Source organism: Micropterus dolomieu, linkage group LG13 (genome assembly GCF_021292245.1).
Source record: "Micropterus dolomieu isolate WLL.071019.BEF.003 ecotype Adirondacks linkage group LG13, ASM2129224v1, whole genome shotgun sequence".
In the NCBI taxonomy this organism is placed as follows: domain Eukaryota; kingdom Metazoa; phylum Chordata; class Actinopteri; order Centrarchiformes; family Centrarchidae; genus Micropterus; species Micropterus dolomieu.
This window is the reverse complement of record NC_060162.1, coordinates 14,904,041-14,922,152: the sequence shown is the minus strand read 5'-3', so window position 1 is coordinate 14,922,152 and position 18,112 is coordinate 14,904,041. Positions and strand designations below refer to the sequence as shown.

At 40.2% G+C, this 18,112-nt stretch overlaps 1 protein-coding gene across 2 annotated transcripts; it reads right to left on the bottom strand.

The window, feature by feature from the left end:
* Positions 1-997: 997 nt before the first annotated feature.
* On the bottom strand, positions 998-14,423 carry LOC123981590 (proline dehydrogenase 1, mitochondrial-like). Of its 2 annotated transcripts, XM_046066540.1 has the most exons (15): positions 14,041-14,423; positions 13,651-13,903; positions 13,294-13,502; positions 10,946-10,980; positions 9,847-9,996; positions 9,588-9,652; positions 8,991-9,107; positions 8,734-8,813; positions 8,440-8,521; positions 7,060-7,152; positions 6,758-6,904; positions 3,621-3,796; positions 3,437-3,535; positions 3,047-3,135; positions 998-2,745 (listed from the first exon to the last, which is right to left on the bottom strand). In XM_046066540.1, the coding sequence occupies exons 1-15, from the start codon at positions 14,085-14,087 to the stop codon at positions 2,555-2,557; spliced, it is 1,833 nt and encodes a 610-aa protein (XP_045922496.1). In that variant the 5' UTR covers positions 14,088-14,423; the 3' UTR covers positions 998-2,554. The 2 variants fall into 2 exon arrangements, with proteins under 2 accessions (XP_045922496.1, XP_045922495.1); XM_046066539.1 differs by lacking the exon at positions 14,041-14,423 and having other exon boundaries at positions 13,651-14,034.
* Positions 14,424-18,112: the final 3,689 nt, after the last annotated feature.

Here is an 18,112-nt window from a genome sequence, read left to right as displayed (position 1 = left end):
TGGAGTATACTAGTAATAAATTACTAATATGCTGAAATGCTAATAAAAATGTTCAGGGAACACATTTAAAATATATTTAAACTGTTCTTCAAGTATAGTACAAAAGGGTATTTTAAGTTAAATTTAAAAAAGTATATTTAAATTACAGTAAAGGTACTTAAAATAGGTCAATTTTAACACATCTAAGTATATTAAAATATATTGCAATTATCTTAAAGTTGACTAAGTATTTCTAAAATGACACTGAACATACTTTAAGTTGTTCCAAAATAACACATTTAATATACACTTAGTATAGTACAATTAAAATATGATAAGTAGCACTTTTTTTGGATGCACTTAAGTATATTTCTTTTTCACTTAGGGAACCCCGGTTATCACGTTCTTTGCATAAGTTTCGTGTCCTGAATGTGTAACAATATGTTTTGAGATTTAAAATGAATGTAGTATTTAGAATGTGTATGTGTGGCCAAACAATATCATGTGTGTAGCCTACAGAGCATTTAAAAATACCAGCAACTAAGAGAACTGAGACAGAATGAGACAAAACTTAAGGAGAACGTGAATAAATAAACTAAACGATGTGATAGCCATAATTAAAATCACAATTCAAACTAATAACCTATTATGGACAACGATAGTGCAACAACAATGCACATAATGTGAAGCCTCACATAATGATGAGTGGCTTAGTTATTGTTATTGATGCCAGGCAATATCAGAAAGGATAACAAAATGTCACAAGCTAAGATCACGGTTTCATCTAACCAAGGTGCTAAAGCAAGGGCTGCCAGCAGACAGAAACTGGAGTTTGTATAACTTAGAGGAAGCAACAGACTGTCTTCAAAAGCTGTCAGTAATGATGTGTAGTCTTTTTCAAAGTTTTCAAACTACATAGGTCGTTCCCAACGAAATTACTTAACATATTTGCAGCTCAGTGTTGTTTAAGTAAACATCAACAAAGGCAACAACAATGAACAAAACCACAAAAAACTGGTTTCTTTTTACATTAACTGTAGCCTATTTTATTATGTTCAATCACAGTATAATACATTTTACAATTGTACAAAATATGATTTATACCAAATACAAAATTATGGGGGAAAAAAAACATCAAAGGAACAGCACACAAATAAAACCCATTTTTTTACTCAAAATATGCCTGCGTTACTAGGTTAACAGACTTTATAATACACTGCGGTTCATTCCAAGGAGGCAACCCAATCCGTTGTGTATTGTTAAAATTATGCCACTGATACTGGAACTAAATGTACTTAAATCTAGGGTAGGCATCTGCTCCCTTCTGGCCTCCCTCCAAAGCCACAAAGCCACTCACCCAAAACATATTTGCATGTGCAGTGAGCATGCAGGCAGTATTGCACACAGGTATGCAGGCAGGTAGGCTGGACAACCATTTCATTCAGTCGTTCTTTTTTCTGTTAGAGCATTTGATTTTTATTTTCAACCAATTCAACAAACAAATTCAATAAATTACCTAACCTAGCTTTAAATGACTATGCATTTATGACTCTATATCAAATTATCATGGCAACACTACTGTTGTGCATTGGAAATGCTTTGAAAAGAAAATTGTTTTCAAAACAGTAACCGCATTGCACTATTAATGTTTACTGTGTCTCCAAAAATACTATGCACATTTTGTTTAACTTTAAAAAGGATGAACTATGATTTTTAGTTTCTATATCCCAGTATTTCCAGTTCTAAAAAAAAAAACATTTCAATTTAAAAACACATTCAAAGGCAGTATTTAATCCTAACAGTTCCATTTTTTTCTGTTCGTCTTCATTGCAGTAGATTAATAACATGCTAAAACAATTTAAAATGCCCTAGGAGGAGTGTGCAGTAAAAACAAAACAATGTGCAATTGCTGACTACTTCCTGTTAATCTTCGTAATCATAAGGCACTTTTGAGTGACAGGGAGATGGCCTTAACGTTGACCAAAACATATTGTATTTTAACTTTACAAAAAGCACAGGACATACAAATATACAAGTAAGACAACTTTGGTAAACGTATTCACAATATACTTTTTGCAGCCTTTTTTTGCTGAAGTGTTTTTTTGTTGAGTGGACACTGATGATTACCATGGCCTATTTTTGTGTTAAATAAACATATTCCGATTTAGAGATAAATATAAATCATCATTTCTTAAAGGAGAAGCACATGTATCTCTGTATTATTATGGCAATGCTTTAGACACTGCTTTATTAAATATATTGCTAAAAGCAAAATAAATCTTGATAACTCATAAACCATTCTACACTTAAAGGACCAGTGTGTAGGATATCTTGGCATCTAGTGGTGAGGTTGCAGATGGCTAAATACCCCTCGCCTCACCTTCCCATTGTCTTGCAAACATGTAGGAGCACATACAGTGGCTGCGAAACTCTCTAGAGTCAGTGTTTGGTTTGTCCGTTCTGAAAAACTGCAAAACGGTTGCCCATACTGCGTAGCCTTACAAGCCAAAAAAGGACCTTCATCTCCCTGTGTGGAATGCTTACCGCTGCAGTTAGTATGTTATGGTTCTGTGACTCAGTACACAGGTGTGTAGAAAATCTGACCACCCAGCAACCTGCGCTTCAGCTCCTTCCACAGCAGGCTGCGCTCTCTCTGGGATCCCTTCATGAATCCACGGTTCTCTTGAGCACGACGAGAAAGATAAGGAATGACTTCGTTGACCGGGCCATACGGAACGTACTTGTAGACTGGAAAACCTGCTTGACCTGTTTTCAACAGAGAGAAAGGAGGAACGTTTTATCAGCGTCCACTCTCTCCACCTTGTGTGCATTTCATGTCATGACTTTAGCAGAGAAACAGCCAGAGTAAGAACTGGAGTTGTTTGCTCCCAAGATATCTATAGATTATATAGACCTTTTGTAAGGTCACTGGCTGCCGGAGTACTTGTTGATGTGTGTTTAGACTATGTTTCAGTGGTATCCCTATGGTCACATGGTTGTGTGATGTAAGCCTCTGTGATTCCATAACTTTTACTATCTGATCTGAGCTGAGCTGAGCACAACGTACCTAGCGGGAAGCTGATCTGATCACACATTCCAAGCAGCTGTCCAAAGTAAACCTTATTCTCAGTGGGTGAGAGGCCCATGGCATTCATCCTGAAAAGAAAACCCACATATGTTAAAGGGCTGTTACATAACAACAGCTGGAGTGTGGTATTCAACAATTCTGCTGAAAGCAATTTCCTTCGGTAAATCCTATAAGTGCTTTGGAAAGTTGACAAAGAATAGGTTTCAGTTAGAGAAATGTGATAGGCATTCGTTTAAACCATTAAGATTGATCCTTCATGAATGAGAGGTTTTAAGGCTATCATGTATGGTCACACTAAATCAGCACTTATTGCATGTCAAGTTTTCCACCATCTATGAATTTTTCATGCAGGCCTGAAACAAAACTTACTTTTCAAGGGTAAATTTTACTGTGTCCTCATTGTGAGTTGCAACCATGATATTTGGTTTCCTGCTGTGTTTGATCTCCTCCAGCAAATACTCCAAACACCTGGAAAAACAACAAGGCAGGTGATTAGGATTTAGACATTTTCTAGCAGAACCACAAAGGGTGTTGATGATATTTCAACACTTACTTATGATACATCCTGTTAGTGGCCTCATAGTCCGGGTTTATCGGGTCTTCGTAGCCAATCTCTTTGGCCCTGTCTCTCTCTTGGTACATGTAGGCTCCACGAACCAATTTGGCACCAAAGTACCAGCCTTCCCGTCGTGACACCTCAACGTCCACAATTACATTGCCATAGGCTTCCTAAGAGTATTAAAAAACACCAAAGGATATCACTAAATTCAAACCATCCTTGCAGAAACAAGATGTGGTCAAACTCATGAGTGAGCAGAATCCGACACACAGAGTCCGGGAGACACAACGGGAGACAGCTTTACACAACATCCTGGAAACTCATGTAAACTCCCACTGCAGCATTACAGTAACATTTGTATCAGCTTGAGATTCAACTAATCCATGCTCGCTGCATGTTAATGTTACATTGACCGCAATTAGCAGACATGATACGCTGATGTTATGTATCTTTCACCAGAGAGGCTCAGCAATGTAGTATATTTGCATAGCCAAATTTATTGGATAACTAAAACAGTTAGTGAGCTAGACTGGATGTTATAAATGAGACTGTTGCCACACTTCATAACAGTTGTGATTTATACTTTTGTGTCGAGTCTACGCCGTACTCTACGGCGTCAGCTATGGTCACCATGTGGTAGCCATGCATTTAATACTAGTGAGTGTCTGCATCATTCTGCAATTACACTGCCAAACACTAGTTGGCGGTAGCACTACAGCGTCCACTGTGTCGACTGTTTAGCCCTCTGCTGATGTGAATAGGGGAAAAATTATATACGTGCGGCTGTTATAGACTTTTCAACTGATATCGACCTCATGGATCACAGTCTGATAGTGAAACAAGTCATTTCGCTCGGGTTGTGACGCCCAAATATATTGATCCAACGTGTTACAGCCGCTGGTTTGGCCGCTAGTAAAAGTTACTTCAAAGTTCAATTTAAGACTTTTAAGACCTTTTTAATACCACCTAGGATGAAATTTAATGCCAACTTCACTGCCGTATAATAGAAAATCTGTATGAATTTTAAGCCCGAGAAAATTATTATTTACGAGGTTACCTGAATTTAATAAAACATTTTATTATAATACTTACATTCATATTTAATACACTATAGCTTTTGGGGTGTGTTTGTACTAAAACATAAAATGAACCAAGGACGTCACTTTGTGCTGAAAAGTGGTGGGGACATAGGGGTTCAGATTAGCGGTATGATGATACACTTAACTCACGTGCATGATTCATAATATTGGGTTCACAAGAACAAGACAAAAATATATTTTAACACTATTTTAATGAAATATTCGATGCGGAAATATATTAATTGGGGGACCAGGGGGTCCTCCCCTAGAAAACATTGAGCATTTTACACTTAATTTCCTGCATTCTGAAGACATTTTCTATACCAATTTATTGTAGAATTGTCTTTACTTCAATAAACTGAAACATAAAATTCAAGTGACAATTCAAAAAAAAAAAAATAGTGCAGTAATCAGCAGCTTGTTTTTTTAACTTAAGTTACTTTTTTTGTTTCTTCTTTATTTACAAAATAGTAATGTAACTACATACACGTGTCACTGTGCTGTGCAAATATTGTAAATCAACGCATTTATCGTATAAATGACCAGAAATCGCTTAAAATCGCCGTTTTGTCATTTCTCTCGCTCATTTTGAATTGCCCGCCTAGGACTTCCGGGAACTATCTGCGGTCTCCATGAACCACGTGACGATGTAGCATTTTGGAACCCCGCTGACGCGACTCTCTTTAAAGGGCTCTGGGTAGAACTACTTGCAACCGCTTGCAACAAATGTATCATAGCAACCAAAGCAGGTGGGAAAAACGCCTGCTAGCGCTCCCTGCTGTGCGTTTTCAGAAGAGCAGCTGGCGTTTTCAGCTGGCAAAAAACGCTTTGGTGGACACGGGCCCATAATGAGATTGACTCGCACGCTGATCCGCCTGTTGTGCTAACCTCAGCGTCATTGCCCTCAGCTTCGTCCCCTACCTTGTCTGTATCTCTGGCCTTCTGAACTTCAGACACTTGCCCATTCTAAGTCGACCAGCTAATGTTAGGTTATTAGTAGCACTTAAGAGATGTTTTGTTTTACCAAATAACTGGCTGATTCGCGCCAGAGCTGGATGCCAGAGCTCGTGCACCGCGCACTCCACAGTCCAGAGCGTAAAGCTAAACACTGACGTAAACAGTAACGTTACCTACTGCTGTTGTTCTGACGATATATGCTGCCTTGTCGAAAGATGCTACCATAGCACAAATTGATAGAGTAAACGGAGTAAATTGTAAAGTCACACACGCAAAAAGTATTTATGACGCTACGGCATTTATTTAATCCTACGAAAGGACAAGAAAAAAATTTAAGATCTTTGTAAATGAAATTTGATACATTTTTAATGAAATTTAATACTTTTAAGGCGTTATTTTTAGAATATGAAATTTAAGACTTTAATACTTTTAAGACACTGCGGGTACCCAGTTCAAAGCACCAGCCACTTCCTGTCGGCTAGGAGGCGCTGCTAGGCTACCCAGCCGACAAATCACAGTTGTTACTGTCCGCGTCGCCCTGACGTGTCCTTACATTTTGGAGAAGGTGCAGGTTATGCTATGGCGTAAGCTACTGCGTAAGGTACGGGGCTATGCGTAGGTTATGCTGTTGATTCAATGCAGAAGTATGAATCACACTTTAGACTGCAATAAGTTCTGTTACTGTACTGTATGGGTCTTCCACTGTGGTGTTGACCTGCGGCGTTATGTTGTATTATTGTCTGTTATGTGGGTACCTTTGTTACAGCGACTGAGACAATGAAGAAGCTGTGACTACACATAGCCCCTTTAAAACATGACATATCAGGAGCCATCTTTGATGTCTTCATATAATGTGTTGTACAGCTTCACTGACAGGAGCTTGCTATTGTACACATATACAATATCTGTTTAGGCATTTCTATCCATATGGTACAGTTAGTAGCAACAAAGAAACTCAATGTTACAAAATGTACCAACAGTATTGACAAAAAGATAATTTTGGTTTCACAGTTCACACAAACGGGAAAGGATTTGTAGATTTAAATAATCAATCAAACTGGTCATGATTAGCTGTAATGAGGCAACTGGTCTCACCTTGAGGTAACATTGATAAGTGTTGAAAATGATTGGCTTGTCTCTGTTGAATTTCCTCTGCATTTCAAGGGTCAGTCGACTAATAGCCGGTTGGAAGTATGTCTGCTCGGCGTCTACCATTAGCCTGACCCCATTCTCCATGGCATGCTAGGACACACAAACAAAGAGTATTTACAACTTACATGGCTCTATAAGTGACACTCACCATTAAAGTGCAAGACAGTCACTCAGCAAACACCAAAAGATTTCTGTATTGCTTCTTAAAATCATTTCCTAAATGCACAATGATTTGATCGCCTTACCTTGGCCAGAACGTCCATTCTCTGGAGCATTCTCTTCATCTGACTCTCCTCCTCCTCTGTAAACTTGTTCAACAAGGGTTCCAGCTGGCCCACCTGCACAACAAACACAAAACATCCAATTGTTTGGCATTTGCTTTCAAAGCCTTTTGTAATCAGGGTTAACCCCCAAACTATATTATGTGATAGGCAGGCAGAGGTTGCTCTGCCATTTTGTGTTGAGTTTCTTAACTGCTCTCAATAGCATTGGCTAAATTAACATGCACACTAAAACTCGACTTATACCAACACTGCAGAAATGTAAAGGGCATTTTGCTTCGTTTCCCACATATAGACTTTACTTAGGCGGGCCGCCCAGGCTACCAAAGTATATTTGGTGACCCATTTTAGCATTCTGCTGATAAACACAGAGAGAGATGTTATCTGGCATTATGTTACAAAAACGCAGACAAGGTGGAAATTTTTGAAGCAAGGACCAGGTAAAGCAACAGTGAACTGTGAACACATCAGTGCAGATGTCATTCAATTGGCAGAGCACCTGCTGCTGGAAAAAAGGAATTGCGGGTGGAAAACTCCAAAAGAGGAGTTCTGTGCTTTTCTGCGACTTTATCGAACAAACTGCTGATGGAGAAAGTCAGCAGGGCAAACACGTACAGGTAGATACAAACAGAAAGAGGCGGGCCAAGTAAGTAAGTGTTTGCAGTAAGAGACCAGAGGTGTGGGAGTGTGGGCAAAGAAGTACCGAAGGGGAAAGCAAGGTGAGCAGAAGTAGTGAGTGAACTCTAAAATAAGCTGGAGAATGTCATGAAAGTCATTCTGTGGGAAACACTGAAATGATATGTTTTCACCTCATCAGAATATACTGTATGTTTACTTGTGGGAAGAAGATATGATATTGCGCCAGCAGGTTATTCTCTTGAGGGAAGAAATTAAATTCCTTGTACCAACAAGACTCTTATCCACTTTACATTATGGTAATGATGTAATGACTGATGAGAAAACAAAAATAGTTGTTTTGCCTACATCTACTTTATACTCATTTATCCGTTTAAGAAACCATTAACAGTATGATTACATGTATCTGTAAAATGTAGAGATCTGAAATGTAATCTATTAGAAGTATGTTGCATTTTCCACCTTTAAAACTGAAAAATAATCACCATAAGAAATGGGTTTCTGCTATCAAATGCTGTATCATGCTCTTTTGAAGATTATATTACGGCCTAGTGTTTATTGCAAAGCTCACAGTGTACAGATAAGTTAAAAGATAACCAGACTTATTGAAAACAAGGGCCACTTACATGGGTAACACTTACTGAGCTCCCACAGACAGTCCATTCTCGACCCTTCCCACCACTAAATATATGCATGACAAGGACTCACCTCAAGGTTTGGCACCATGAGCAGATTGGAGATTTTTGTTTTATCGTTTATCAAACCGTTCCAGTCCAGCAGATCTATCGTTCTGACAATAAGATGTAGAAAATGTGTATGAAAATGTGAAATTTTAGTGAAAATATTTTAAATTCAGTGCCTTATTCGCAGTTGCTACTGATTTAAGAGGGATTCAAGAACTTCAGCCCAGAGGCTCTATTGTATTTATGTATATACAGAGTACAAAAATATTGCATGTGAAGTATTTGTTTTTATCATTGCACTGATGAGTAACTGTCTTACCCTGGCAAACCCAGCTTCTTTCCAGTAAACCATTTCTCAATGTCATCCTTAGTTCCAACACCCAGCTTAATCAAACTTTCCTACAAAAAAAAATATTTCAATGATTAAAAACACATATTGCTGAATTTAATGTTAACAAAAGCACATGCCACTTAAAGTCACAAATGCTCTAACACAAAGAACATTTTAGAAACAACTAAAACAGGATTTGGCACACCAGTCATGGATAAGCATGTGTGAACCTGCATTGGACACACCTTGAGTTGTCCCAGCTCAAGTTTTTGTTCCAAAACCATCATTTCAGACTTTCCCTGTTGTGCCGCCAGGAAGTTAAAAAACCGTCTCCATTTAACCAGGACTTCTGAGAACTGGAGCTGTTCAAACACAGGACAATGCATCAATGATCAAATGATCATTTTCTGTGAGTCATAGTGTGATGGGGTTAGCTGGACACCTCAGTATTTTATTCACAGAAAATCACACCACTCCTCACTCACTGTCAGTTGGCATCATCGTTTTCATGTTAGGACAGTGTGACACTGAGGTGTGAGTCCATATACCTTTTCCTGCGACGCTCAATTCTGGATGCTTTTTTAGAATTTCAGTGATAACACTGAAAGCAACTTCTGGGGTTTGTACACTGTAACATGAATCTATGATCATAACTAATCAATTGGTATTGACCAAAAACATAAAGATATGTTTTATTGTACCAATACTTTGTAAAGGTGATCTTGTGCCAATACACATTTGTTAGTGTTACATATGGCAGCACTGTTGTTGTGAATCAATGCACACCTTTATGTAAATTCTGTAATATGAACTTTTAGTTCATATTAGTGACATTAACTTACAAGGAACTGTGGGCGCCCGAGAGCAGTCAGTTTGATGGCAGAAAATCCATCTGCGGAGGCTCCCCCTGAAATTGATAACACATTTTATGTCGCTGGATGTTGTATAACTCTCCACCCATTTTATTTGGTGTAATTCAAGTCTATTTATGTTGCGACTGTGCTGTGGGGTTTTTTTGTATTTGTATAGCCATTATAATAACCAAACTCTAGTTAACACGTTATGTTTCTTAATTGCTTCCTCATTAACAATACTGCTTACCAGATGCCTTAATACAGTTTATGAATGTCTCCATTTGCTTGTCACACTTGGACTCATCTGCATAGAAGTAGGTACGAGCACTAATAACCCCTCCACGCCTGTCCCCGAACTGACGATGGGCTTTGTACTTCTTCTCACGGTGATCAGAATCTGGAGTGAAAAGAAAGTAACATTAGCTGCTTGACATGGAAAAAGATATTTTCATTACAAACTTAAACCTTTTTTTCTCCCCACAGAGTTTTTGTATTTTGAAATACTATTATTAAAAAAAGCTGACTGAACCTTAAATGTCTCGATCACATCTGTATCAATGAGATAATTCAAGACAATATAATCAGAAATTACACTAAAAACAATATTAGCATAAACAATATTAGCAAGTTATTAAAAGCAGTTTTCTCCTAGTTCTACAACTGGACTCATATTTCAATCCTACAAGCTTTTGTTTTGAGTAATGTACACTTATTATTTATCAGATTATTTATGTCAGAATGAATGTATCACAAACAAAAACTATTTATGGAAACTTTCCCACTTTTTTTCCCCACACTTGTTATTTGTACAGTTGGCATCTGATCTTTTAATCTGAAATTTCAGTGTAAATTTGTAATAACCACAGAAAGCACTAGGCAGGTGAAAGATATACTTGGATTTCAAACATCAACCCTGTAACATGAACCAAGCTCTCACTGTAGACACTGGACAGGACATTTCAGACCGCACTATATCCAGATAAAACCAGTACTGGCCAGGCTAGAACACATGGCCACATGACTAAACATACCAACCCTGACACTCGTGTTGCATTCAGGCCAAGCTGAAGCAACTGAATTTCAAAGCAAACCAGGAGTTCAGCCTTGCATTTATTTGCCTAAATTGTATTTAAATGTTTTTTTATATTTCCCTATTGTTGCTTTCATGTAAAGTACTTTGAATTGTCTTCTCGTTGAAATGTGCAATACAAATAAACTTGCCTTGCCTGCTAACTGTTCAGGAGTGCTTTACACAATGAAGAATCCAGTAGCTGGTAATACAACACATTTGGAAACTGAACAGCTAAACTACATGACATCAAAAGTTATTTTTAATTGAGACAAACCTGGACTCTCTTTCTCTGCTTCAGAAACACATGAACTGCAAAAGAAGAAAGCACTGGCATCAGAAGATCTACCTAAAATTAGGGCTGCACGATTTGGAGAAAAAGTTATATTGCGATTATTGTTGACAATATTGCGATTGCGATTATAATGGAACAAATGGTACTAAGAGTATACTTACTTAATTATAAAGGAAAATGCACAAAATAATGACATTTTGAAATGTGTTTTTCTCAACTTGAACAAAGTTAAACAATAAACAATATTTATAAAAATAACTAGTAAAACAGTACAAGGGGACTGTTTTGCTCTATGGAGAAGGCAGTTAGAAGTAGCAAATATTGGCACACTGGCACCGGCTCATTTGCATGTGTCTACTGCAGAGTCTCTATCCACAACCTGGAGGAATTGTACATGAGTGTATTAAATAGAGTGTAATGCTTAGTTAATAGCATACTGTTAGTATAACAATAATATATTAAATACTACATACATTAAACTTTCATACAGGCCTAATAGTATACTTATTTACCACTATTTGAATATTAAATCCGGTCACAGCTGTTTCATTTCTGTGGGGTCAATAAATCCTTGTGCAAGCAAAAGGCTCTACATTGTTCTCTGTTAATTGCTAATGCTAAGTACTAACTTGTCAATAATCATATTGTTCAACATTTAATGATTTGCTGTAGCACTTCAAACTTTTTTAACGCCCCGCCCTATCCAGCCTGTGATTGGTCGGTTTATGAAAAAGTGACTGACAAGCACCTCAGCTCTATGAAAAGTTGAACAACTAAAGATACAGCTAATGTTAAGCCAGCGAGCCAAACCCAAACCTTCCTTATCTTCTCCCAGTTTTCTTCTGTCTCACTGCTTCAGCTGCTGCCGACGTCTCTCTGTCTCTGTCACAGAGCGACCGAAGCACCAGCATTTCTCTGTGCTCCGGTGGCGAGTCCGACTATGTTTTGAACAATTAGCGGGTAGGCGGGGTTACGATAGGTTGTTGACTTAAGTTGCTCGCACAATTTTTCTCATTGCACTGTAGGCTTATCTTTTTTTAGGGGCACATGCGAGAGCCCGGTGTGGACGGAGATAATGAGCAGACTGCAGTGCACAGAGAAGAGAGTGTCTCAAACTTTTCCTGTTTTATGAAATCGCACACTTTTTGCGGTTATCTAATCGAATGCGAGGACATCACGATTGCGATTAGATTAATCGTGCAGCCCTACCTAAAATGGTTTACTTTTATATACAACAAATGAAAAGGACATTATAGCTTAGATATTTTCTCTCAGTTTTATGACTTCTGTCACTTGCATTGCTTCACATGAGTTAATTATCCAGACAGTATGCCAAAGTTAACACAAGAAGTTCTAAAGATATTTCTACTGCGATCTAAGAAGACTTTGTTGAAGTTTGAAAGAGACAAAAAAGTTTGTATGTTGAGGAAAGACAAATGTTTTTCTTTCATTTTAACCTTTTGATGCAGTTATGATGATAACTGTCTTTTCTAGGGCGTGCCGTGACATGAGAAACATATCAGGGAACAAGCAGAACTACTGTATTGTCTTCATAGAGTTATCAGTATTTTCCGTTCTGTTAATTTAATTAAGATTTCCTGGACAAAAATGTGTTTGGATTTAGTGTGTGTGTATGTTCGTGCTTAGTGAGATAATCCCCAGTTTGAAAAAAAAGCTTATTGCCTCAGAACATTGCGCAACTCTTCTGTGAGTGTGTGCCAGTCTGCCACATGAAATGGATCCAAGACATTACTTAAAGGCTGGCAGCCCTTTAATGAATACATCCCCTGGCTGAATAACAAGCTCAACCAATCAGAGGAGAGGGGTCTATCCTTGCCGACCAATAGAAGACAGGCACTGTTATGCTACTAGAGATGTAATAAAAACACATTCAGTTTTGATTACAGTTTGTTTATGTGGATGAACCATACTGTGGATTACATAACTCATGTAATATTTTATTTTACTGTAATAGAATAATTGCTCCTCTGCTCCCATAGAACCATGCATGGAGAGGGGGCGGGTTGCCTCTTCCAGTTCATTCCAATTTCTCAGAGTTTTTTTAAGAGTCTTAAGAGCACAGACTGATCTTGTTATGGAACATGTGATACTGGGCTGTGCAAACACGACTCAACGAACCTTTTGAGTTTAGTACGTCTGAATGCAGATGAGTCATATTAAAGTTATGAAATACTGATTAAATGTGCATGGATTAAAGCTTCAGTACAAAACATTTCATACTACAGTACCTGAACCACAAACCTTACTGAGAAAGTAACCTGCATTCTAGTTTTTTCTAAATGGTTCAGTCAGATGTAAATATGACTTACTCCATTTCCTTCTTCTCTGCCTCCTCTTGTGTCAAGTCCTCTTCAACACTATAGTCCAATACTGCCCCCACACCAAAAGCCTGATTCTTCTGAATCAAAGGTTTGATGGAGTTGTGGTCCTCCCCTGCCACAAACTGACCATAGAAGGTCATCTTCATCAGCTTCTCAAACATCCACTGACCAAACAACTTCTTACTCAGGACCATCAACTGAAAATAAAACATGGACAATAAGCTAACAACAGCCTACAATAATATTAATAAAATAACAATAATAGCGCTGAATGTTAGTTGCTTGGCCAAACACCTAAGCATTACCCAGTTATACATACATACATATCATTTTCAATCAACTCACCTCTTTGTTCTTTTCAACAAGGACGTCAATTGTACAGAGCTTGAACACCAGCAGACTTCGCAGCAGTTCAATGTTACCTTTGCTTTTGTAGGCCTCCTCGGTGTTGTCGAAGTCAATGTGGATTTTATTTAACTGCGTGTTTGTAACATGTGTGGTCTGGTTGATGACCTCAGCCGGCACAGCTTCCACCACGATGCACTCTTGCTGATCCTTCTCTCCTTGGCTCTTGGTGGATGCCACTGTCGCCCGACATCTTCTAGGTGACATGTGTATGTTCTTGACATTCACAGTGTTTGCCCTAAAAAGAGCTGCAACAAACTTAGTGTATGACATGGCTTCCTTCGCTTTCAGAGCAGCCCGCAAACCACGAGCCACCACAACCTTCCTCACCTTGCTGTGCAGTTGCTGAGATGCTGCGCAGCGCGCGCTGGACACATTTTTAGTCATCTCGCGCTGGGGGGCGGTGCCTCGCATGTTACATCACGCGACCTGGCATCACGTGGACAGCACACACACGGCGGTAAATGTGCGTTCTCGCCAACACGCGCTTAACCTCAAAGGCCCTTACAAAACAAAGTGAGATTGCAGTTTCATTTAAAATTTTAAGGCTCCTTTCACTCCAATACCTGTCTTCCAAATAAATTCTTAACAAACATATTTGGCATGTTTGGAAACTTTGGGATCCCTACAAAAACATTTTAAATAATAAAATAAGGATTGGCCGCACAGCATTAGCTTGCATCTACAAGCTCAACAGTGCACACTGATGTCATCCCAATGTGGTTAAGTGTCTGGTATGTCCATTAAGTAAGGTATTTTTGTTGTTTTATACCTCCTACAAGACTCTTCAATAAAATAAAATAAAATGCAACACCACAACATGGCCTGAGACAATAATGAGCATTACATTTTTTATGTGTAATATCTATTACAGGGCTAATTGCATTGGATGGCATTATGTTTTTGTTTAACCTTTATTTAGCCAGGAAGTCCCATTGAGATTCAGAATCTCTTTTACAAGAGAGACCTAACTAAATTGTATGTGTAGGTATCCATGGTGTTTCACCCCCTTGCACAGTATGCTTGCATAGCTGTTTGTAGCTGTTTGTTTATACGAATGTAACAATGTAATAATTACAATAAAATATTCCTGTAAGTTTCTACTACACTGAACAAAATTATAAACGCAACATTTTTGTTTTTGCCCCCATTCAACATGAGCTGAAGTCAAAGATCTAAGACTTTCTCTATGTACACAAAAGGCCTATTTCTCTCAAATATTGTTCACAAATCTGTCAAAATCTGTGTTAGTGAGCACTTCTCCTTTGCGGAGTTAATCCATCCACCTCACAGGTGTGGCATATCAAGATGTTGATCAGACAGCATGGGTATTGCACAGGTGTGCCGTAACAGGTGTGCCACAATAAGAGGCCACAGTGTTGTAATTGCCATTATGAATCGTGTGTTTCTGTAGTCTGTGTTCCAGTGCCCCTGTAACACAGACCTTTGACCCCCTATGGCCTCCCTCTGAACGAAAAGTCTTCAATAATCATAGTTTTAAATCTTCCTTGTGACGATATGGCGCTGATGTGAATGGCGGAACAAATGTGTCTCAACTAGTTGGATCCTTTAGTACGTTACACCGCCACTGTACAGTGTCATGCCAAGGCAGTTATCCCTGATAGAGAGGGCCTTTCCGAAACTGCTTGCTACTCCCTCTCCCTACCTACTTCCACTCCGTTTGCACGTTCATGCGGAGGGTCCGCCACATTGAGTGCCAGCCGAAACCAGTGAGGTTTCGTGTCGAGTTTTGCCTGCCTGCTGAGAATTGCATGCACTTCCAAATACTGCTTTTAAACGCTATAATATTCTTTGTGGGGTCCATCAGTGGTGCTAACTTTCGAAGTATATATTTTATGAACGTTTAGAGTCTTTAATATTTTAATACACTTAGTAGAAGTACCATTCCTTGACATTCAGTAAATATATGTGGTGATAACACCGTTCAATCAATGAGCACAGCAAAGTGTCTGAAAAGGACCTAAAGAGGTGGATGCATTATTCGGCAGAAGAAATTTTGTAGGCTACCAGTCGAGATTTGCATCCACCTCTTTTCTCAGCATAAATGACCGTTTTCACCCGCGAGATGCATGCAATTCTCGGCAGGCAGGCAGAATTTGGCACAACACCGGCTTGTTGAAGGTGTTTAACACCTTGTGCTGCACGATCAGAATCAGATCAGAAGGAGCTTTAATGCTGAGTAGTGTTTTACACATACGAGGAATTTGCTATGGTGATAAGGTGCTACACATAGACAAACATACAGTCGACATAAATAAATGTAGAGATAAATAAATATGGAATAGAAGAACAACGCTGCAGATATATACATGTGCATTATTCTGGGTCTGAACCGAGATACTAGCTGCAGATGGGTAGAAGCTGTTTTTGTGGCGAGAGGTTTTGGTCCTGATGGACCGCAGCCTCCTAGCAGAGGGGAGAGTCTGAAGTTTGTGTCCGGGGTGGGAGGCGTCAGCTGCAATCTTTCCTGCACGCCTCAGTGTCCTCGAGGAGTACAGGTCCAGAAGAGAAGGAAGATTGCAGCCAATCACCTTCTCTGCAGAGCGAATGATACGCTGCAGCCTGCCCTTGTCCCTGGCAGTGGCAGCAGCGTACCAGATGGTGATGGAGGAGGTGAGGATGGACTCAATGATGGCGGTGTAGAAGTACACCATCATTGTCTTTGCCAGGCTGAACTTCTGGAAGTACAGGAAGTGCAGGAAGTACATCCTCTGCTGGGCCTTCTTGGTGAGGGAGGTGATGTTCAGTTCCCACCTGAGGTCCTGGGAGATGATGGTGCCCAGGAAGCAGAAGGAGCCCACAGTGGTGACTGGGGAGTCACACAGGATGATGGGCGAGGGTGGGGCTGGGCTCTTTCTAAAAACCACGACCATCTGCACTGTCTTCTGAGCGTTAAGCTCCAGACTGTTCTGGCTGTACCAGGTCACCAGATGATCAATCTTGCCCCCAGAAGGGCGGACTCATCCACACCTGAGATGAGCCCAATGAGGGTGGTGTCGTCCGCAAACTTCAGGAGCTTGACAGACTGGTGACTGGAGGAGCAGCTGTTGGTGTACAGTGAGAAGAGAAGGGGGGAAAGAACGCAGCCTTGAGGGGATCCGGTGCTGATGGTCCTGGAATCATGTTTTCCCAGCTTCATGTACTGCTTCCTGTCCGTCAGGAAGTCAGTGATCCACCTGCAGGTGGAGTCAGGCACGTTCAGCTGGGATAGCTTGTCCTGCAGCAGGGCGAGGATGATGGTGTTAAAAGCAGAGCTGAAATCTACAAACAGGATCCTGGCGTAGGTTCCTGGGGAGTCCAGGTGCTGGAGGATGAAGTGAAGGGCCATGTTTACTGCATCGTCAACAGACCTGTTGACTCTGTAGGCAAACTGCAGGGGGTCCAGGAGTGGGTCTGTGATTGATTTTAGGTGGGACAACACAAGGCGTTGAAAGGACTTCATAACCACAGAGGTCAGGGCGACGGGTCTGTAGTCGTTTAGTCCTGTGGTCCTTGGTTTCTTGGGGACAGGGATGATGGTGGAGGCTTTGAAGCAGGCTGGCACATGGTACGTCTCCAGTGAGGTGTTAAAAATGTCTGTGAACACCGGAGACAGTTGATCAGCACAGTGCTTCAGGGTGGATGGGGAGACAGAGTCCGGCCCAGCTGCTTTGTGGGGTTTCTGCCTCCTGAAAAGACCGTTGACTTCCCTCTCTGTGATGGAGAGAGGAGGGGAGGGGGTGGAGCTGGCCAGCTCTGAGGAGGGAGGGGAAGAAGTGGTGGACTGAGGCTGAAGCTGAGCTGATGAGTTATGGGGGATGGTGTCTGACTGACTCTCAAAGCGGCAGTAGAACTGGATCAGCTCATTTGCCAGGCGAGAATCGTTTATGGAGTGGGGGACTTTGGGTTTATAGTTTGTGATCTGTCTGAACCCCCTCCAGACAGAAGTGGCATCGTTTGGGTTTATAGTTTGTGATCTGTCTGAACCCCCTCCAGACAGAAGTGGCATCATTTGCAGAGTGTTCTTTAGTCTCTCTGAGTACAGTCGTTTAGCTTCTCGCACCTCCTTACTAAACCTGTATTTTAACGGCCTGCACCCGGCCCTGTCACCACTCCTAAATGCCTTCTCCTTTTCCAACCTTAGCTGTCTGAGTTTAGCTGTACACCAGGGTTTGTCATTGTTATAACTCACCCTGGTGTGTGTTGGTATACAGGTGTCCTCACAGAAGCTGATGTAGGACGTCACAGCCTCTGTAAACTCATCCAGATTGTTGGTAGCCTTCTTGAAAACATCCCAGTCAGTACAGTCCAAACATGCCTGGAGGTTCTCAACAGCTTCACTAGTCCACTTCTTTGATGTCCTCACTACAGGTTTACAGAGCTTTAGTTTTTGCCTGTAAGC